This window comes from Spironucleus salmonicida, chromosome 2 (genome assembly GCF_000497125.1).
Source record: "Spironucleus salmonicida strain ATCC 50377 chromosome 2, whole genome shotgun sequence".
Classification (NCBI taxonomy): Eukaryota; Fornicata; order Diplomonadida; family Hexamitidae; genus Spironucleus; species Spironucleus salmonicida.
Genome location: NC_090597.1, coordinates 211,775 through 233,856, shown reverse-complemented (window position 1 = coordinate 233,856; position 22,082 = coordinate 211,775). Strand labels below are relative to the sequence as shown.

Genomic DNA, 22,082 nt, shown 5'->3' with positions numbered 1-22,082 from the left:
TCTGAATACAATACGTGATAGCAATTGAAATATAATGGAGTGCATTTGCGTTAAGGGCACTTAGCATCCATCGTGCTAGGCCCCAGGCACTCGGGCCGCCCGTCACCACTCCCCGCAACATTTTCCATTCCGCAGATATTCTAGCACAGGTCTGAGCCGCAGCGTGGCCGGTTAGCACATTTCCCTATGGACCTAATAATTTTGTAGCAGTCAACTCACTTACGAACCCAACTATCGCCCTCCGCCAGCTCAGTTCCCGAGCACCCCGTCTACCCCGCAGACAAGGTCCCCGGTCTCGCAGCAGCGCCCCTCGAAGCTCACCAGGTCCTAGACCTCGCGGCATCTCGCATGCGACCGCAGAATCAGCTTTCCGCACCCTATATAGCAGATCACACCGGGATTCAGCTGCAGCTTCTCGGCCAGGCTGCGAAAGTTTGAAACTTTCGCCAGCACCTCGCGCTGAAACTCCAGGAAGTCTGAGAAGAGGAAGTCCCTAAGTCGTAGGGAGCTGAGAACACCTGCCGCCTGGAGCTCAGAAGCGGGGCGAATATCTGCATATCGCGCTTGGCCTGGAAGCGCGGGGATCCGAACCGATAGGTCTCCGGCACGATTTCCAGAAGCTGGGCGCTGATGTTCTCAAAAATGCAGTTGAAGGCGATCTGGACGCCGAAAACGGTAGACCGGAGGGCCTTTGGCCTCGCGCCGATGGTGATCTGAAGATGCTGAGCCCGCTGCTGGTGTTGTACGAGAGTGAGATTTGCTGGTGTGTGTACGCTACCGCGAAGTCCGGGAACAGGCTGTTCGCGAACTGCTTAAAGTGCGTCTTGACGATTTTCTGCGTTTTCTGCGAGCTCGCTAGGGCGACCTCCTGGCAGTCGTGGCTGGCCAGGAACTCGTCCAGCGAGGCAGCCGCCTCGGTCACCAGGCGGATCGACCTGGCAAAATTGTCGTTGTCCTGCCGCAGCTGGCCGATCTGGTGCTGGCTGATTTCCTGCACCGGGCCATGCTCCAGGATGTCCCGGAGGAACGTGCTCGGCGGGTCCTTCATCGGCCGCGGGTTCGCGGAGACGTCCTTGCCGGTGCAGGACTGGAGCAGGCGCAGGATGGAGTTGTGTCGACTCAGGTACTGTATGCAACTCTTAAGGTAGATGTGCAAACTCATTTTTTTCCACGAGTTGCTAATGCAAAGGCTGGCTTGAACCCATGTCAAAATGCAAAGACTGTGGTAAGAGCCTTGCTTCTTTAGGAGCAGACGGAAAACCCAATCCGATTCGTTGCATTCCCAAAATCTGCAGGGACTGCGAGACGACTGCGGAGAACCCAAAGGCAACGAAAATCTGTGACGTTGCTATAGCGACAACAGAATGCGGTGGGCTTGGTGCCTGTATTAACGACCCCGTTGCAGCGGTTGCCGGCTTCCTCGTCCCAAAATGCGCGTGCAAAAGTGACAATATGGAGAATTTTTGTTTAGGCTGCAAGGCAACCTTTATCCTCCACACGTATCCTGACAAGAGCTTCATTTGCGCTCCTAACACCTGCGCAGCGGGCTGTCCCGATTCCAACTGCCTGTTTGACCGTGTCCTGAAAAAGTTCGTCTGCAGGTGCCCCACGAACTACGATCCCGCGAAGGGCTGCTCAGACTGTCTGAACCACTTTGACATCAAGGCGAACTGCCTCAACTGCAAGGCCAGCTTTTCCGAGAAGTCCGCCTGCCGCACCTGCAACTACGGCTACAGGCAAAACGCCCAGACCGGTTTCTGCGATTCCTGCCACCCCGGATTCGACATCCAGCAGGACTGCAGCAGTGCCTGGGCGGGCTCACCATCAGGAGCCGCTGCAAGCGCTGCGAGAACGGGTTCGCGTTCGACGGTGAGTCTTGCGTGAGCAACCTTCAGGGCTCGGTAGCCATTTTCGTCGTTATCGGCGTCGTCATCGCGCTTACGCTCGTCATCACGATCGGAGTGTTCGTGGTCAAGTATTTGAGGAAGAAAAACGAGAAAAGGTTCATGGCCCTGGAGCAGGAAGCGCAGGAGCTCAACGAGAGCATGCGCGTGAACGATATAATACCGACATTTGAGGCGAATGATACTATTGGAGCCTCACTATTTCTTAATTTAGGTATAAATAAGATAAATATCCTAAACTTTAAAAATACTTGATAATTTTATTGTTCTCAATAGTTAAAGGTGATTTTCAACTTTGGCATTAAAAAATAAAATATTACATTAGCGATATTATATTAATATAGATTAATAAATATTAACATTTACTTCCATAACAGTGGTATTAGGACGCAATAACCATAAGAGTGACCGGGATAAGTACCTTAGGCTATATCAAAGTAACTCAGAAAAATGCTGTTGTTTTTGGGAGCAGGCTACTGTACCACGCCTAGTTATTTATGCACCAAATGTGTTATTTGAATCATTCAACTAAATGCATGAAAAGGATATGGGTGATTAGTTTAAGCGTAGAAGCTGACTAATTTTATAATAAAATCACAATATTACTACTTAGATTTCAAATGCTTTGTGGTTATGTTTAATAATAATACTAAATGTTATGCTTAAAAATTGTGCGTATTAACGTGATAAAGCTTTTGATTTAGACACGAAAATCCGTAAAGAAATACTTTAAATTAATTTTATAGACGTATAGAAAATCATTATAAAACTCTTGCTTTGTGAGGATTATAGTCACCTTAATCTTTTAATAATTTCATGAAAACGTTTTAATTATACACTATATATTTGTTTGAATTCAATCATTCTGAATTTGCTATATATATATATATATATATATATTATTTGATGTTAACCTTATTATATACGTTGATATATGCAAACAACTTTAATAAGTAACGTGGTAATTAACTGATTATGTATACAATTTTTAAATACAACATAATATATCAACATATAAATATATTAACAAACAAAATCATTTAATATAATAATATATAATAAATTAATTTCAATGCAGTTCTTTAAAAAATATTTGTAATATTATTCATATTCAGTCATATATTTAAAATCTTTGAATATTTATTTATTATTTTATTTTAATCTAAAATTTTAGTATGAGTATTACAGAGTTTAGCGATACTATCAAAGCTCACTCAAAATTCCTGGAACATAAATATAACTTTAATAGTAACGATTACTGCTATCACTATATCTGCTACGGCATCATCCGTGAGATTGTTTGGGTGTGATAAATTTAATGTTAGGCAGAACATTCCTACCTCTGTGGCACCATCCACACGCTTAGGACAATTTTATTCAGCTAGCTTACATCATGGTATGCAGTACCAGCCGTTTCGCCCTCAAAATATTCAGTTATACAGACCCTAGAGGTACCGTAATCACATTTAATCATCTGTCCAGGATCCCTGCGCGTAGAGGAAGGTGAATTAATACTAGATCTGCCATTTCAGATTTATCTCGAATCCTTTGCATAATAGTTCTGCTTCGGGGTGATTTTATTATATTTTGTATAGATAACGTCGCCAATGTACTATCGATACAAGTTTCGTTACATTAGGTTCAGACTATCCAAACCATCAAATACCCATCTTCTAATTCATCACATGAACTATCTGCACAGCAATTTTATTCTGGTTTGCGGGTTTGGCACCTATTACCATACTTCCTATCACAGGTGCTGTATTTTATTGTTGGCCCGTACAAGCAAGTTAAGTCATATTTTTACGCATGGACCACATTTCCTTATTAAACGTTACGGTTATTAACATACTATTTGTACTGACTGTATCATCAGTTCAGTTGGTGTAATTGAGAAATTAACACCTAATGCATACATTTTGTGTTTTAAGATATCTCTTGGCGTATATCGGAAACCCAATACAAAATTCTTATCTATATATATTTTTCATTTTTCATGTCAACTTATTTCGGTTTAATTGGAAACTATGATGTTCGCCATAATATATTAAGAATCAAACCACACTTCTTTGATTTTGGAGTATCAAAATCAGAAATAATCGTTTGAACCCAAGTATATATTAAAAATAAACTGTGATAAGCATCAAAATTAGTATATTGGAGACAAAATCGTCTAAAACTAGCAAATAAATATAATTTTTTAATAAACTTAATTTAAATAAACCATAAACATTAATATAGCTAAATTAATAATTTAAATTCTTTTTAACATGGATTAAACGCGGTATACATGTTAATAGCGGTTAAAAATTAAATAAATTTGTATGAGTCTGTTATATCCAGGCATGAACATTTTAATATTATAACGAAAATTTATATACTAATTTATGTTTATTTTTGTAAATGAATGAATTATTATTAGGTATCAGTTTTAGATTTATTTCAAACTAAAAATATACGTAGTAGTATAATATTTTATTTTAATTATTATATTTGTTTGAATTCAATACTGTATATGTCCATTATTATAGTAAAACTTATCCGGAATATTTGATTAAATAAGTTGAATTTCAATATAAATTAAGTATAATACCAATAAATTAGTATAAATTTTAACCTTAGTTTACACAGCAAAACGTTTTATAAACATATTAGATGACCTTATTTCTAATTTAATTTCTTCTATTTAAAATATTAATATTATATCAATTATTAACGTTTAAATCTATCCAGATTTTTTGGATTTTATTCATTAAATAATCAACAAATATCGTGTTATTCAATTCAGTAAATTGTTAAAATGTATTTAACCTAAAATGCAAGGAATGTGCTCATCGCCATCCAACAGTAACACCCTACAAACGTTCTTCTTCTAAATCGATGCAGTACCCCAAATACCCAACACTGAATTCCATCTCCGAACTCGACTGCAAATTCCTGAATGTCGTTCGAGACATCCTATTTTCTAAGTAGTTGCAGAGCTCGCGCAAATACGAAGCAAACTCCCATATCTTAACAAAAAAATTGTATCTGTACTGCTAGTACATTTGGTTCCTATTTATAGGGATATTGTAAAGCATGCCCTAAGGGTATCCATGATAGTGTGATACCTACACGTAGATGCGCCAGGTTTTCACATAAAATCATTTCATCTAAGATTCAGCTTGCTTCGCTAGCACAACGATTAATTTGCAGCTTGAAACTCACTTAATCGTGTTAATTGAGGTGCATCAGGGGTGAGGTATCCACCAGCCAGTATCGCACTTTGACTATTTGTTTTAACCAAATAAGTATTATCCTGTGCAATAACTTACAGATATGGGATAATCTGGTAACTGAAACCACCTTCTTCTACCGCTTTACGGGCTACAAGAAGGTATGAATGGCGTGGAGTCGTTGAACTGCTATTTTTGCACAAATGCAATTCCCTAGTATGTGGCGTGCAAATTTGGATTTTATATTGAATATGGAGCGTTTGAGAAGATATTTAGCTAAATTAACTAGTCTGAACGATATTAGATTTTAGGTACAACCAGTAATTCCAGATAAGTGCACTGTGCCACCTGCTTTGCATCCATGATTAATTGGACTAATACTCTTACTTGATAGAATTTTGGGAGACCATTTGTAATGCGTATTCGCATGGTTCTTCTCGGTCTGATGCGGGTATAACGTAGTTTTAGGATAGCATGAATAACTGATTTATAGGTAATGATTTGTATGGTTCCTAGGATGGAAATATAACAGAATGCTGCGTATGCAATCAGTTAAAAATTATTTCAGGTATCAGCATCTGTACTAAAGAGGGGGTGTTACTTGCTTGCATGGATAGCGACAGGAGGCCCGCCAGGTATGCATTGAATGTGTAGATAGGTACATAAAATTAGATATAATATACATTAAGTTGCTGAATTGGTGTAAAAATTATTTGGTTGTTTTAAATATATATGATAAATGTATGTATGGATAGCAGACAAACTCATTCGTTACAAGTAAATACAAATATATCACGTGCACTTCTACTGAGAATGCAGAATACGTGTAACGCCAACTGCTTGTGGTTCAAAAAAAACATATAGTCTAATGCAAATGTGGTGCAGTATTTAATGACCTTGCTTATGCAGGTAGTAGAAATGGTAGTGCATCGTTATCAAAGTTTATTTTTCGTAATACAAAATGATTAAAGTACTAGGATGGTAAAATCAAAGTAGAAGTTTCTGCTTCATCTAGCCAACTTACACCATGGATGGTGAAATATAGATATTATTATCATGTACTCAATACTGATGAAGCTTGCAGTAGTGTGACTGACGTTTTAGGTTTTGGAAAAATAGTATATTTGATTTTTAGCGCTCAATATGCTGTATAAACTAATAATTGAAGTTAATTCATATTATTAAGATACAATCACATATCTTTATAGCACCGTGGCAAATAAGCAAAAGATTACATTGTAAGATAAATTCTACTGCAATAATTAGAAAAGAAAAACATATGTAATACTTGAAAAATAGAATTAGATATCAAATATTCATAATGAGTATATTTAGGATAATTACAACGAAACATATGATTATATTTCCTTTTTTGTAAACCAATATTAAATTAAACAGAGTACTAAATAAAATTGTGTTTATAAACTGCTCAATGCTTTAAAACAGCAATAATTAGTTTATTGAGTTATCGCATATTTATTAAACTAATTTATACTAAAATGGATATTATTTTATGGATTCTCGCACCTCCTAAAATATGCAAAATTTAAAGTACCATATAATAAATTTAAATATTTTAAAAATATACGTTCATCTTTAATTTTCAATTCCAACCTTACTTCTGATTCTAAAAATGATGATTTATAACACAAAAGTATAATACTTATCATAGATTCCAATAATATCCATTTAGATAATATTAAAATTATTATAACGCCTAATAATATTTGGAGTTATACTGTCATCCTTCAAACTGGTTCACATTCCAATATTATGTTTCTCACTAGATTTATTTCTTACAGGTTGCATCCTCGATATAAGTGTGATAATTTTTGTGTATATTAAAAAATGGCTGGGCTATTTGGATTCCTGATACGTATATAGCATAAGTAAGATTCCTTAAAATATTTTGTAGGGATATCGTTCGGGAAGATAAGAATCACGTAGTAAATGTGAAGCGGATTATTGATATACTAAGTATTGGCATCACATGAATACTGAATTTATAATGATCAAATTAAAAGTATACAATTTTATATTATAGAAAATGATAATTAATTGCACAATAAAGGCATAGAAGTGTCATATTTGTAAAGGAATGGTGTTTTTATTTAGTTAGGTTGATTGATATTATATATATTAATAATATGAGATTTACATAAAGGGGAACATTCCCATATTTGCGAAACATAATATTTCTAAAGAATCAGTCACTCTATATAGCTACCAATATGAATCCAGTTGTCATCTAGGTATATTACCTCCGCTTTTTCGACTGATACGCCCAGCGCATTGGCGTATACTATGTCATATTCACCAAACGTTTTTTCAAAATAGCTTGAGAGATCTGCTATCTGCTCATTTTTAAGACTAGTCACGCTGATCAAATTTGTGAGCCTAATAACGAACCGTCCGAAGTCAGTGCCTTGATCGTTTACGCGGACGAGGCTGAATGTGACCGGTTCCAGGAACTTTAATGTTTCAGATCTACCGTTAAACATAACCACTACCTCTAACTCGGCACCCATGTTGTGGAATTGCGTGAGCGTGATATTAACAATTTGTATACCGCCAAATGACCTTTACTAATTCAGATACAGCTTGAATCCTGAGTTGAACGCCAGCTTTTCGATCTAGTATTGCACGTCGTGATTGGTGAAAAATGTTCGTGTTGAGGTCACTGTTTAGTTCAGGTAGCCATAACAGCGCTAATTTGCGGCATTGTGAATACAGCGCTAACCAGTAGAGTTAACCTGGATGACATTCTCCGTGATTTGCATGCCATTAAAGTAGCGCTGATCTGTGGTGATGGGTGATTGTAGTCTGACTTAGCCAAGTAAACGAACTCATTTAGTAGCTAAAGTAATGATTCGATCAAACCGCTCCCAAACTATTAACCCAGCTCACCATTAAGCAGATCCTTCAGATAACTTGTTATGAACAAGCTAATCGAGTTCAACAGGACCATATTGTTGCATTAGAACTATATTTGAAAGTCATCGATAACTATCACCATATTACGTGTTTAGAGAATGTACTTGTTCTTGCAATTATCACCATATACTACTGAGAGGTAAGTCTGAATTCCAAGGTCACGAATTGTAAGTGAAAGGGATCCACTATCATACAGGTATGGGAATGCTTCTGTTCCAGTTTAAGCTCAAAAATCATATCCAGCACCACATGTTTCACGTTTATATAGCTGAATTGTTCTACAGAAAATATTTATATCATTGAGGTCTACATCCATTATTCTACCGTTCTAGAGATTAATCAATACTCCCACAATTGAATTAGATATTCATTGCTGAAATAGAAGTCTGGAGATTGGTAAGGGTACTTTTGATGTTCTTGTTGGCATATCGCTCAATACCAGGTCCGGTTACAAAAACACGCATAGCAGAATCCTCTATTTTAGGGGTATCATTATCGAAGTAATTTGATAGCATCCAACTGTTAGCACTAATAATATCATTTTTAGACGATCATAGAAGCATATAAAATTTGAATATACTAATAAAATATTACAAATATATTTCACATAATATCATATATATAATAGTTAACGTAAACTGCATAATTATGTTAGGCTTGTGGTATATTTTACTTGAATTTAGATATCATAATTTATTATATATAGTTAATATGTAGAAAGTATAATTATAGAATATTGAATAGTATCACCATAATAGAATAATAATTCTTTTATAACAAATGAAATTATAACTTAACTATTAAGGTATGCGTACTCAGATGTGTACTCATATTTCTCCATCTTGATCGCTCCACTTTATGTCGAATCTAAAGATAATATAAAATTATAAATTTATAGTTAATTAGTAATATTAATATATATCGAGTCTAATATAGAATACTTTATTTTCAGATGCTCGTGTCGACTAGAATATACATGGCTTTACTTCCATCAGTGTCTGACCAAATAGGGCATAAGTAAAGCGGTCACGACTCTGGACGAAAGATAGATATTCGAAGTGTTGCTTCATTTAAGCATGTGAAAACTAGATGAATCGAACAATGCAGAATGGATATAATTTATTATTTGTTGACTTAATATAAACAAATACCGCTTCCATAAACCATAGGTTAGTTTGTATAGATGTAATATAGATTAGCAAGTATTTAATTTTTAGTATGAAGAGGACATTATTTTATATATTATGTTATGTTGTTTTCTAATAAATGTAAGCCTACTTATTATTTGACTATTATATTATTTAATATGCATAATAACTAAAAATGCAATTTGTAACATATGATCCTTGTATAACAGACTATTCAGACACAATTGTTAGCATCCACGCTGGTCATGATATAATCATCATCGTAAATCCTGTTGAGGTTGTTGTTTAAGGGGTAGACGCTAAAATTTTATAAATAGTTGTTAACAAATAGTAAATAATTGATTAAAGTCTTATTATGATTAATAATGAAGAATTAACTCTCATAAATCTTGTAGGGAACTATTTTAATAAGTCTTTATAGAACCAATATTAGGGTAGTCATGTGCTAGTAGTATCAAATATTGATTAAGTTTCGCTCGATAATTAGGTACTTATTTGTGAAAGTAATAATGTAAAAAGCATAGATATTACTAGAGGATCCCGACTAGAGACCTTGCTTATAGATGGAATAACTGTTTTAAGGAATAAGTATTACCTGATAGATGATTTTAAGGTTTTCTAGTAGTATCCAATCCGGCCAATTAGCCTATAACTGACAGATACATAACTAGATAAAGTACCCGATAATTTTTTACAATATTGCGAGCAAATTATCTGCAAGGACTCAGGATAAAATAATTCAATGCGCCTTATTAATAGTAGGGTTTAACATCTCACAATGCATGATATTAATTAACTATATATTTATCCTACTATGCAGAAACTTCATTATGGAAAAGCAAGCTCTATAACCATCATATTCAACTAAGGGTTTGAGTTTATAAACAAAAGATGGATGAATAATTACTTCGATTTTCACCCGCTGTATCTCAACGTTTGGTTTAATAGAGTTTATAAAAATATTTAAAGAATTTACTAATTAAGTATTGAAAAATTCAGCACTTCTTTTAATCATAATATATTTCTTAACCTTACTACGATACATAATTTCTAGCTTAATGTTGCACCTTAAAACGTTGATAGTCAGGGTTACTAACTTTAACACCTAAATTTATATAAATCAACTATACACACCCTATGTCTGCCTTAAAAAGTTAGCATTGCCGAAATCGTTATAATTGATAGTTGTATTCAAGAAGTTATCGCAGTTGACAATTAACTACATAATAAAGTGTCTTTAAGCTTCTACTAAGAACTCAATTAATTATAGAATTTGAAAAAAATAACACTCAGTGATTTGTAAATACCTGAAATCATATTAGGGGATCACACAATTTCTCTTATTCACCTAAGATTTCTTAGAGTAAAAATTGGAGACTTGCAAATAAAATGTCCGATAGAAAAGTATGAATGTATGCTTTCCAGTATTTAGTCCTTTTACTACTGTTGCCCGATGGAAATAAGAAAACTGACATTATAGGCTAACTGTTTGTTGAATTAATCTGCTCATGATCAATACTGGGTTAATTATATTAATTCAAATATGCTGGAGGAACTTAAAGTACGAAACTTGTAAATAGGTGACTTTGTGGTTTATGCCAATTTACAGAAACTTGAAATTTCTGAATGTACGGTAAAAACTATAGAAGTAAAGGAAAGCTTGAACTTGAGGTATTTAAAACTGTTCAAGATCTAGCATCTAGGCCCTATAGATATACTATGTCATACCCCTAAGATTGAGAAGATATTTATTTCTAATTTGAATAACTTACTTGTTCCAGACAGCATATACAAAAAGAAAGCATTCATAATAAGGAAAGTGGAAAGTATACAGATAGTAAATGACTAGATGCTGTAAATTGGTCAGGTCCATTATTCTCAGAATATTGAATAATTTAGTCTAGTTCCCAGCATTAGTAGATTGGAATGTTACTCCACGCGAATACTAAGCTACGATGGGGAAAATATTTCAGTTTAATAAATCAAGTCCGATAGCTCAAGTATGAACTTTTCTAAATTTGCTGGATTATAAAATCTTCGCGCTATAAGCTAGGATCAAGTTTACGTATCTAATACGCTAAGCGAACTTACGCTGGTATAATGCGATAAGCTGCGACTATAGTTTCCGTGGGATATTGAAAACTGCACTTTCTAGCTACAGAAATTGGTTATTTAGTCTGTTAGGTTTGAAAATATATCCATGAGCCAAGACTTCTATCAGTTTTTAAAATCACTGAAACAACTAAAAACTATGTAAATTGTGTCCTGCTACCATGAACTGGTTCTTCATATTCCCAATACAGTTAAAATCCTAATTCTGAATGGAATACTTGTAGATGTTATTACCGCAGAAAGCAGCTTGGCGCTCGAATCAGTCACTTTAGACAACGTTCGGATATCATCATAATATGAATTGGCCTTATCTAAAATTTGTTCCATCCGAAGCGTTCGAGAACTCTGCCTCCGCGAGCTATAATTAAAATATCTAATTGTAAGAAAAAATATGAACTACTAACTTAAATGTAAAATTTAATAACTTTACGTCTAACATAATCGTAGAGTTTATATTACAAGTGCAAATCCCAGCAAATTGATCAAATTTGTGGATACGACCAATCTTCAAGTAGTACATATACCAGCAATTTTATAGGATACTATCATGATATATAAATTAAAGCATTAGATATTTGAAAGTTTATCGCTAACCAGCGAATTGATCGAGAAATGATTACAAGCTTCAAATATTACTTTGCTATACTCCATTTTCGAAGTATGATTATGGTTTATATAATATAAAATAACGTTACATGCCTATTATTGATTCCCTTCCAAACTTTGTTGAATGCGATTACCCAACCATAACAGCAAGAACGCTTAGCAGAAAGAAATATAAAGTTAAAATTTTTGATAGTTTGCGATTAATATATTATTGGGGTAATATCCAGTTAAAATAGTAGCGGCTGCTGCGCTTTGCTAGGACTCCATGATTAATGATGATGCCGATTCGCTGTAACTAACTTATTGAGGCTTATACCTTAATTGACTATCCCCGCTAGTGTAGGCCGGAATGTAGAAAATATCTCATATTTTATTGTCATGGGCGGATATGACGTGAATTCCAATGCAACTCCAAGTAAAATATAGAGGAAGCATAACAATAGAGGCAACTGAAGTATTTTTGAATTTAATGAAACAACTGAAGCGAGTACGTTTTAATTTTATACAATGAGCGTTTGGTGTTCACTGGTCTGGGTCTCACACGGAGGAATGCTCGAATTTCATTTTTTCTCAAAATAGTTTATAGAAATATAATCTTCGTTAATGCAAATAGTCGCTATTACTTTAACTTCTGCAGAAAACTTTAATTTGGCTCAGTCAGGAATATAGAATAACGTCACTCATCTCGCCATACTATGCTGGAAAGTATGCCTCTTGGGGCGTCTTACATAGTAGATTATGATCCCCAAAATACCACATATGATGATTATTAGGGCGAATACCATTCCTATAATGTTAATTGCAGTGAGGACTTTATTCTCTGGCTTTTCCACCCTATTGCAGATCCCGTCAGACATGACAAATCCGCTCGCACACTTTGCACAGCTGCTCTTATCGGTCTATTTCCACCCATACTGGCAGACGGTGCAGCTGGTATCGTTGCATTCCTTGCAGTTCAGCATCCCATCGCAGTTGCATTCCATTTACCCGTTGCAGTCCTGGCACGCTCTCTACTTACCACACTGCTGACCAATTTTGCACTCAGAGCTAGCCTAACACTCGGTTTCGCACTTTCCGTCGATCAGCACAAAGTGCGTGAAACACACCCCGCATTTATCCCGGTCACATTGAATGCACGAAGCGTACTGCTTCCCGTGGCAGTTGCAAAGATAACCTGCCGATACATTTTGGCAGGAGTGACATGTTGGAACGAGGATGCAAGCGAACCCCGATAAGCACTTCGACGAGTCTGAAGGGTCATTGCATACCCCGGTATACCCAGGTGGCGCGATAACGCATTCGTTGTCGATCATGATGGAGTCATCAAGGCAGTCTTCGCAGTGGGATAAGTCCGCGGTACACTACGAGCAGTTCTGTGCAAAACCACAGTTGCAGGCAGTTGTAGCAGATGGGCACTTACTGGCCGCATCTGGGCCACTGCAGTAACTTCCAGGTGGTATCTCGATACTGCAAATCGGGATTGAGCATGAAAATATTTGGTCTGTTCCGTAGCCAGGAAGGCAGCTCGCGCAGCCTCCAGAGGCTCCACAATAGTAGCAATTTATTGCACTCCCACAATTGCAAGAAGTTGGCTGACCAAAACAAATGTCACATTTATTATCCGACCCACAATATTAGTTTAGGGGGCAGTCAGCCGTATGCAGGCAAGGCAGTTTTGGATAACAAGAACCGTTAATTAGATTATAACCACGAATACAGGTTTGACACGTATCTCCCTGTGCAGCGCACGTCTAGCAATTTTGAGCACTTCCACAATTGCAGTCGTACGTACCTATTGAAGAGCACTACGTACAAGAATTAGTAGCAGGATCACAGTAGAAATTATCAAAACATGGATTTTTGGAGTCACACTTATTAATTAAGCACTCGCCATTGTGAACATAATACCCTTTTAAACACATCATGCATTATTATCCATCGCAAAATAGACAATTTTCTTTTAACTTAGTATCACAATTGCAACTTTTACTCAACTAAATCATACTGCAAGAAAGACAGGAATCTCCGTAGGACCCATGCAAAACTGCTAAGAATCACATCTTGAAGACATATTTTTATCGTCGCATATGTTTTTAGTGCTATCAGTTATCTTTTCACATTACAAAGTGTTTTCGTTCATTTTATACCCATAGAGGCAATCTTTGCATGTTCCATCAATTTCACCGCAAGTATGACAGTTTTGAGCACCATCGCATTGACATTGACTGTTGATATTTACTGAGCACTCCTGACACTAAGTTCCAGGTAGGGAGCCAGGAGGACATTAGAATCCAATGAAGCATTTCGAAGGCCTGCTGCGTCGTCGCACATATTGGTAACACAAGTGTTTTCGTAGAGCTTGAACCCAGATAAACACTGCTAACATTTTTATTAGGAGCACACAATGCAGTTTGCTATTTCGGACCCATCACAACGGCACCTCTCGCCTTATTATATTTGTCCGCAGCTAGAGCAACTATTGCCGAACGTGCTCTTACAGTAATAATTATCGTTGCATAAACTTGATCGGTTGTTTGTGTCGCATATATTCGGTTTTAATGTACATTGGTTATCTTTATCCAACTAATACCCAATAATACAGGATCCACAAGTATTTTAGATAGATCCACAGGTCTGACAATTATTTGCGCCACAAGAGCATATGTCTGGCGATGAAGCTGAACATTCAATACAGTTGACTTTTTCTCCTGACCCTGGAGGGCAATAAGTCCCAACTAGACAGTTGTTTGATGACCCTCCAGAAAAACAAATATTTTCAACACAATTACCATTAAACAGAAAATAACCATATAAACATTTTGCACAGCTATTAGTCGAACATTCAAGACATTGAAGAAATACTTTTCCTCCACAATTACATTTTTGACCTTCCGTTAAGTTTGTACAAGAAACACATGGATCACCAAAACTATCTTTACAGTAATTTCCACTAAAACATATCGTAGATCCATTAGCATAGTCGCAAATATTGGTTTTTAACTAACAATGTTATGTGGATGGAGACTTTTCATAACCATAAAAGCATTTAGAACAAGTATCTACAGCACTACCGCAAGTTTAACAATGTTACAAGTTTCCACATTTACATTCTTATTACTAAGCATCACATTTAAGACATGGGGATGCGATTTGAGTCGATTCTTTTGGGCAATAATAGTCACTTAAACAGTTTTAAGTAGATATAGTTTCCCCACATCGATTTGGGATACATTCACCGCTAACTAGCAAAAATCCAATGGGGCACTATCTACATAATTTACCATTGCATTTGAGACAATTTTCTATTAAATTTCCATCGCAATTGCATTATTTATCTATCGTCAAGTATTAACAATTTTTACAGTCATCGCCTGCTTTTCCTAGACAAACAAATCCAGAATCGCAGTTATCTGAATTCTGTTACGGGCTGCATACATTTGTCTTGGCCACACACTAATTTTCTCTATTTTTGACAAATCCTGGAAGGCACAAATCACACATTTTAGAGTCCAAATTACAAGTTAAACAGTTTTGCATGTAAAAGCACTTGCAGGGCGCAGGTTAGGTACCACTGCATTTTAGACACTCGGTCGTACCCCGTACTTCTGGGCAGTAGTAGCCGTTGCTACATTGGGTCTCGTCCTCCGTGCAATAGTTGGCTGCGCAGTCTTTGCCGATGCTCAAACTGACCAGCAGGAACCCGAATTTGCACACAGCACAGTCCAAATTGGGGCCGCATATCATGCATTCGAACATCTTCCGCGTAGAGTTGCAGTGACATCCTCCGTGCTGTTTCATGGTCTCGCACGGCATGCAGTCATTATCAGGGTCGCAGTAAAACTTCATGCTGCATGAAAAGCTCGTTTCTGATCTTTTACAGTCCCCTGGAACCTAACATGCTCCGTACGTGTAACGCAGGCCGCTATGACATCGCTGACAGCCTTTAACACTGCATTCCGCGCATCCAGTTATGAGCTTTCCGTAGCACTCGCATAGTAAGTTATTCGGACTGCCGGTCTGGTCAAGGTAAGCACAGCTAGAGCATATTTTTTCAGGTTGCCGGCAGTATGTTCCGGTGGGGCATCGCGCACCAATGTTTCTGCAGTCAATGCGTGGAATACTATCTACACAGTTTCCATTGTATAGAATAAGACTAGAAATACAGGTAAGACATTTATTTTGATCACAATTTAGGCACCCTTGTATCATTGTTCCAGCGCAATTGCATTTGTCAAGAATGCTGATATTGTAACAGCTTTAGCAGCTTTTTGTATTTTGACGCTGGCAGAACGTGTTATGCGGACATGTATTCTATGACAAGCTGCAATTGCCTTTTTGAAGCTCGCATTTATCTTTTTATAGAACAAAACCTGTAATGCATGCCTAACAAAAAATACCATTACATTACGAGCAATTTAGCCGTAAATTATCCTAGCAGTTGCAGTAAATGCCTGGCATCATATTGACGTCGCACTGCCTACATGCTGTGTCTTCTTGCTCATTTTTAGGTGGGCAGTAAGAGTTACTCAAGCATCCATCTGATGTCATCTTATGCTGGCAGTTTCCATACATAGACATTTATGGTATTATAGAAATTACTATCAATTAATAATAATAATAATTTATAATAAAACTGTTTATTTTCGGTTTCTTAAGATAAAATTATTTCTATATATTATGTTTTCTGTGAGGTAAAGAATTAATTTTTAATTATTTATTAAATAGTATATAATATTCGATAAATTGGTATTATTAATCATAGAAATTTTTTTAATAACATATAAAAATACCAAAAATTATATCCAAGGAATTTTTTGAAGATTTGATATAATTTATAGTTAATAAAAGATAATTTACTAATTTATAAAATGACAGGTACATGTGATGCTAACTTATCTAGCTACAGTTGCACCTACAATTATTCCTGCATGTCTTAGAGCACCACAGGTAGGTGCACACCATGTTCCCAAATAACAGAAGGTTTTATGTGTAGATGCAGCCCTTTATATGAAATTAACTGCATGCAATGCGCTAGTAACGGCTGTGCAATATGTATTTAATTTTTTTAACCTTTAAACAACAATAGTTGTGTATCTAACTTCTGCTCAAATTATATGCAAGAGTGTTATAACGGATACGTCTGCCCTCCGCATACTGTATAAACGACACTTTGTGTTAAATGTTAGTCAAACTAACGCTAGCCATGCAAGTGCGGAAAACGACCTAATTGCTCCACTTGCAATTCAGATGGGACAAAATGTGGTTAATGCTTAATTGGATATAAGTTATTTGAAGGGAATTGCGTTGAGTAAGAGAATGTTTGCGACGCAAAAAAGCAATCAACAAGATGCGACTAGAACTAATTTTGCAACGGGGAGGCCTATTCCCCCTGCCAAAACTGCTCGCAGCTGCGTATAAACTAGTTCTGCAGATGCGGTACAAAGTTGGCTAAAAACTGTTAGAAATGCGGGGATTAGGATGGAAAATGTAAAATTTGCATCGCTAAGTTTGCGCTATACAAGGATGAATGCGTGTCTAACATCTGTGGAATGATTCCGAGCACTCTCAACTGCTCATTCGGGAATTTGTGCAGGGAGGGGTCTCAACCAAATGCTGAGTGCGCTACTTGCGACGGAACACAGGCATGTAATTGCGGGTCCCAGCTATAATGTAAATATTGTGGATCGGTCATAAATACTTGTGCAGAATGTTTTCACGGATACCATATTGAGGGGGTGACCTGCGTGAGAGACACAAATTCATGCGGATATCAGTTTGATTCTTAGCTCTGCGATACTGGGTTCTACTGTACTGGAAATTTCGGTGACCAATGTGAATCCTGTGAAAATATAAAATTTAATAATGCTTGTAAATGCGGTACACTCATGATATAGAACTGCACGAAATGCATAAACAATAATTGTGTGGAATGCAAATCTGGCCTTTACCCAATTTCTAACATTTGCAGACAAAATACTTGCATCGGGGGTAAGGATTCAGGTTAATGCGCTTTGAACAACTACTGCCCGTCTGAACCGATAGAAATGCATATAAACTGTCAGGAATGTACTGCAAAATCTCCAATTTAATGTAACTGTGGGGGCAGCTAGAACTGTTAGACCTGCAATGCTTCATACAGCGGCTGCGCATTATGCTAGGCGGGATACTAGTTTGCTTCTAGTGAATGTCAGGCAATACCAAATATTTGTAGTAAAGAATTAACATCTGCTAGCTGTTCATCCGGGAACGTTTGCGAGGGTAAATTTCTTGATTTTTGTGTTTCTTGCGCAAATATTAATGAAGATAAATTCTGTAACTGCAATGGAAATTTGTTGTAGAACTGCAAATCCTGTTCTGGAAGAATTTGTGCAGACTGTAGATATGGATATTACCCTGTCAATGGAAAGTGCGCGCTTAACATTTGCGATTAGACCATGTCTAATTTGCACTGCTTGGATGGATTTATTTGCGATCAAAAGGGCAAGCCCTAGGACGAATGCAGTTAATGCGTAGATGGCTAAACAATCGCTTGTAAATGTGGAACAGCTATTAACTGCGCGACATGCGGTAGGTTTTCTAACACCTGCGACAAATGCCTCCCAGGGTTAGTGATCAAATTCCCAAATTAATCTTGCGGAGAGCAGGAAGCGGGCGATAATAGCTGCGATGCTGAGCTAACATCGAAAGTATGCTTTGACAACTTCTTCTGCGACGGATAAGCTGGGGATATCTGCAAACCATGTTCGCATATTAGGGAAGGTAAAACGTGTAAATGCTAGGATTAATTCTTAATAAATTGTGCTTTTTGCCCTAGCTCAGACTGTGTTCAGTGCATCAACGGCTTTTCCCCAGTAAGTGGTAAATGTGTTACTAATAAATGCAGCACTCCTTGCCTTCCAGGCTACCACTGCCCATAGGGAGCCGGCAAGGACGGCTCTTGTATGGTCTGCTCTTTAAGCAGCACGGAAACGTGCAATTGTGGAGACGCAAAGAACTGCTAAACCTGCAATGCCTTCAATAACGCATGTCAGGCCTGTATTCAGGGCTTCGTACTCCTCAACGGCAAGTGCTAGCTTCCTCCAAACTGCGACCTGCTCAATCCCTGCCCCATTGGCTAGTACTGCAACAATAGTATTTGCGCGCTTTGTCTCGATCAGCAAATAACATGCTCATGCGGTCAGGCAGTCAACTGTCAGAATTGCGGCTCAGCTGAATCCTGCCTCAACTGCATTCCGGGCTGGACTCAAGACATTAATGGCAACTGCAAAGTACCCATTTGCACAGTTCCGCCAAATCGTGATCAATACTGTGCAGGCCCAGAATCTCCCCAGGCGTGCTCAGAAAATCCACTAGTAATAGTGAGCATGCAGTACTAGTGCAACTGCGGCAAAACTGAAGTCGGAAATGAGGCCATGAGATGTGCAAACTGCGAGAGATACTAAAATTAGTGCAAATAATGTATGAACGGCAACACGCTAATGAGCGGGATTTGCGTGCTCACGCCACCCGGCTATATCGGCAACTGCGACTAGGATGGATCCTCTCGATTCTGCGCCGAAAACTACGGATGCAAGGGGTACGGCCAGTGCATTGAGTGTTCGCAGCTCCTACTTTCCATGTCGTGTAAATGCGCAGAGGACCACCTTCAGCCGAACTGTGCGTCATGCAACGGCAGAAACTGTGTTAAGTGCGTAGAAGGGGCGTTTTTGGATGGCAATCAGTGTAAGATCAGCTGCGATAATTTCATCACATGCGAGGAAGGCGAAATGTGCAAAGACCATGTTTGCACCAAGTGTGACGGAACTGATATCTGTCATTGTAGCAATAAAGATAATTGTCAAGAATGCACAAAAGAATAAACATGCAACGGTTGCATGAAGGGCTATATTGAAAATTATGAAGGCTCGTGTTCGTTGTGTGCGGACGGTTACCAGCTTATCAATGATTCTCCTGCACTCTGTTAGACTTCTGAATCAGTTTAGAACTTTCTTGGGGTTGGAGATATAGTATGCTTGCTAATTGCACTCATTATAATTATTGGAGGGGTTTGGATAATAGTTTATCACTACCTGAGTAAGCCTAAAAAATACTACCAACAACATAATATTCTCGCCGCGTAGAATTAACAGTGATAAATATTTTTAAATAATTAGGACAAATTACTCTTTTATGACAATTAACTTAGTAATTATTATATTGAGCGAAAACATTTTAATAAACACTAGTATTTCCACTATTACATAATTTTACTATCAAACTAAACTTTTCCAGTATGCTTGGAATTCGTTATTAAAGGAAGGGTAAAATTATAAATACATTATTATGCAATATAAATCACTTAAAATTTTAATGAACCGAAAATTAGCAAATAAAATTACTCACAACTTCCCCAACACAACCACATCCCACGCGCTTTTCTTACTTAAAACCTTTCTACCAAGCGAAGTTCCCAAATATCGTTTTCGCCTCTATAGCTCACTAAAGATCACCATTTTCGAAGGCATGCGGCACGAATTTTGCCAAAAAATTTGTCCTGAGGAGCACGATATAGCCGTTAATTTGCTCGCAAAAATCGTCGAAAACTGAGAATAAAAGCAGAATTATCGGGTTGAACAGCGTGAATAGAACCGCCGAAAATACTTGAATCAGCACAAGCGCGCCGACGACGACGATTCCGCTCAGAACCGGATCGTAGGGACCTATTTTGGTCTGTCGCAACTGATATAACAGGAGCTGATAAAATACGCCCGTACACGTGACAGTGAACATTCGCGTGCGGTAGACGAGTTTTGAGAGGACGGGCAGCGCTAGAAATCGCTTTATCAAACGGCTGTAATCTAGAAGGATAATTAGGACCCCAACCATGGCAATGAAGAACGGGCGCAGCAGGATGTAGGCTAGTGCTAGCAGCACGTTGTGTTGGTAGATTGTGCTGTCCAAATAAATGGCGCTTACGCGGCCCAGGGCGAGGCTCGTTAGAACTGCACCGGCCAAGACGAAGGCATCTACTGCCAGCGGGCTGCGGCTTTCCAGGAATTTCCGGTCGCGTTGGTGGTGCTCGAAATGGTGGCTTAGGCGAAAAAGGATCACAAAGGCCATCAGCTCTTGATAGCCCTGGCCGACGAAAGCTTGTGGTGAGTGGTAGCTTTTATTCGTGTAGATTATTCGCGAAATATAGAAGATTCGAAGGAGAAATAGGAAGAAAATGACGGCATATTAATATAGTATTCCGTTTTTGCTGAAAAACCGGGTAGATAAGCAGACTATTATAGTGTATCCTTGAAAAATTTGCGTGAATACCGCCGTTATGTCGAAAATATCGTTTCTAGCTTTAAAGTAACCTTGTAGCATGAGAATATTCTTCCAGGTAAGTCTGTAGTCGCTGTATGGTATGAAAAATAGAAATAAGCAAAATATACCGTGCGTTATCTAATAGTGTATAATCTTCGTGCAAAATATCTTTATGTAGCGTATAGCGTTTAGTTTGGACCATTGGTATGCTCGAATTCCTGCTATTCCATAAAATGCCTCAACGTATTTGGACCATAGTGTGAAATCCTGTGCTATGTCATATGACTGTATTATATCTGTTTTGAAGAACTTGTGCAGAATTTAATAGACAAAGCAAACCAAAAGCAACCCCTCAGCCCCATCCAAGTATAGCATTTTGCTGTTCATTTTTATAATAAATACATAATTATTTAGTATTAATGTAAATATTAAATTTGTATTGTTAATGAAAAAATAGAATGTATAAATTTTTATTATATAATAGTAGTTCCACAAAAATATAAATAATATTATAGTAGAAACTAAGTGACAGAACTGGTAGTAAAATTTTACAGTAATTAACTTTACTTAATTTATTAAAATTATAATCGTATGTAATTTTATAGAATAATATTTTAATTTATTAGTTCGTATACTTTTGCTGATGATTCTAAATCATAATGTCAAAATTAAGAACACAGATAACCATTGTGAAGTTATGAACTGATTTTAAGATAGTAAATATTATTGTTACATTATGTTATTATAAGTAGTAGAAAAATTAGAAATTGTGTATATTCTGAATTTAACACATAATATCAATCATTCTCTATTATGCCCAACTATATTTTTCAAGCCTGAATATTTTTGTCATTATCAAATAACTAAGAATG

At 37.1% G+C, this 22,082-nt stretch overlaps 6 protein-coding genes across 6 annotated transcripts; 2 read left to right on the top strand and 4 right to left on the bottom strand. All coding sequences in view use genetic code 6, as the record gives it.

The window, feature by feature from the left end:
* Positions 1 to 7,329: 7,329 nt before the first annotated feature.
* On the bottom strand, positions 7,330 to 7,899 carry SS50377_21403 (uncharacterized protein; the record flags this gene model as incomplete). Its single annotated transcript, XM_067905330.1, has 1 exon — positions 7,330 to 7,899. One exon carries the CDS (start codon positions 7,897 to 7,899, stop codon positions 7,330 to 7,332), a length of 570 nt encoding a protein of 189 aa, XP_067766647.1.
* Positions 7,900 to 9,376: 1,477 nt separating this feature from the next.
* On the top strand, positions 9,377 to 11,929 carry SS50377_21402 (uncharacterized protein; the record flags this gene model as incomplete). Its single annotated transcript, XM_067905329.1, has 1 exon — positions 9,377 to 11,929. The coding sequence occupies one exon, from the start codon at positions 9,377 to 9,379 to the stop codon at positions 11,927 to 11,929; it is 2,553 nt and encodes an 850-aa protein (XP_067766646.1).
* A 670-nt stretch (positions 11,930 to 12,599) lies between these two features.
* SS50377_21401 (Cysteine-rich membrane protein 1) lies at positions 12,600 to 13,922 on the bottom strand (the record flags this gene model as incomplete). Its single annotated transcript, XM_067905328.1, has 1 exon — positions 12,600 to 13,922. The coding sequence occupies one exon, from the start codon at positions 13,920 to 13,922 to the stop codon at positions 12,600 to 12,602; it is 1,323 nt and encodes a 440-aa protein (XP_067766645.1).
* A 133-nt stretch (positions 13,923 to 14,055) lies between these two features.
* Positions 14,056 to 16,497, bottom strand: SS50377_21400 (Cysteine-rich protein; the record flags this gene model as incomplete). Its single annotated transcript, XM_067905327.1, has 1 exon — positions 14,056 to 16,497. One exon carries the CDS (start codon positions 16,495 to 16,497, stop codon positions 14,056 to 14,058), a length of 2,442 nt encoding a protein of 813 aa, XP_067766644.1.
* A 290-nt stretch (positions 16,498 to 16,787) lies between these two features.
* On the top strand, positions 16,788 to 20,051 carry SS50377_21399 (Cysteine-rich membrane protein 2; the record flags this gene model as incomplete). Its single annotated transcript, XM_067905326.1, has 1 exon — positions 16,788 to 20,051. The coding sequence occupies one exon, from the start codon at positions 16,788 to 16,790 to the stop codon at positions 20,049 to 20,051; it is 3,264 nt and encodes a 1,087-aa protein (XP_067766643.1).
* A 343-nt stretch (positions 20,052 to 20,394) lies between these two features.
* On the bottom strand, positions 20,395 to 21,597 carry SS50377_21398 (Transmembrane domain-containing protein; the record flags this gene model as incomplete). Its single annotated transcript, XM_067905325.1, has 1 exon — positions 20,395 to 21,597. One exon carries the CDS (start codon positions 21,595 to 21,597, stop codon positions 20,395 to 20,397), a length of 1,203 nt encoding a protein of 400 aa, XP_067766642.1.
* Between the last annotated feature and the right edge of the window lie 485 nt (positions 21,598 to 22,082).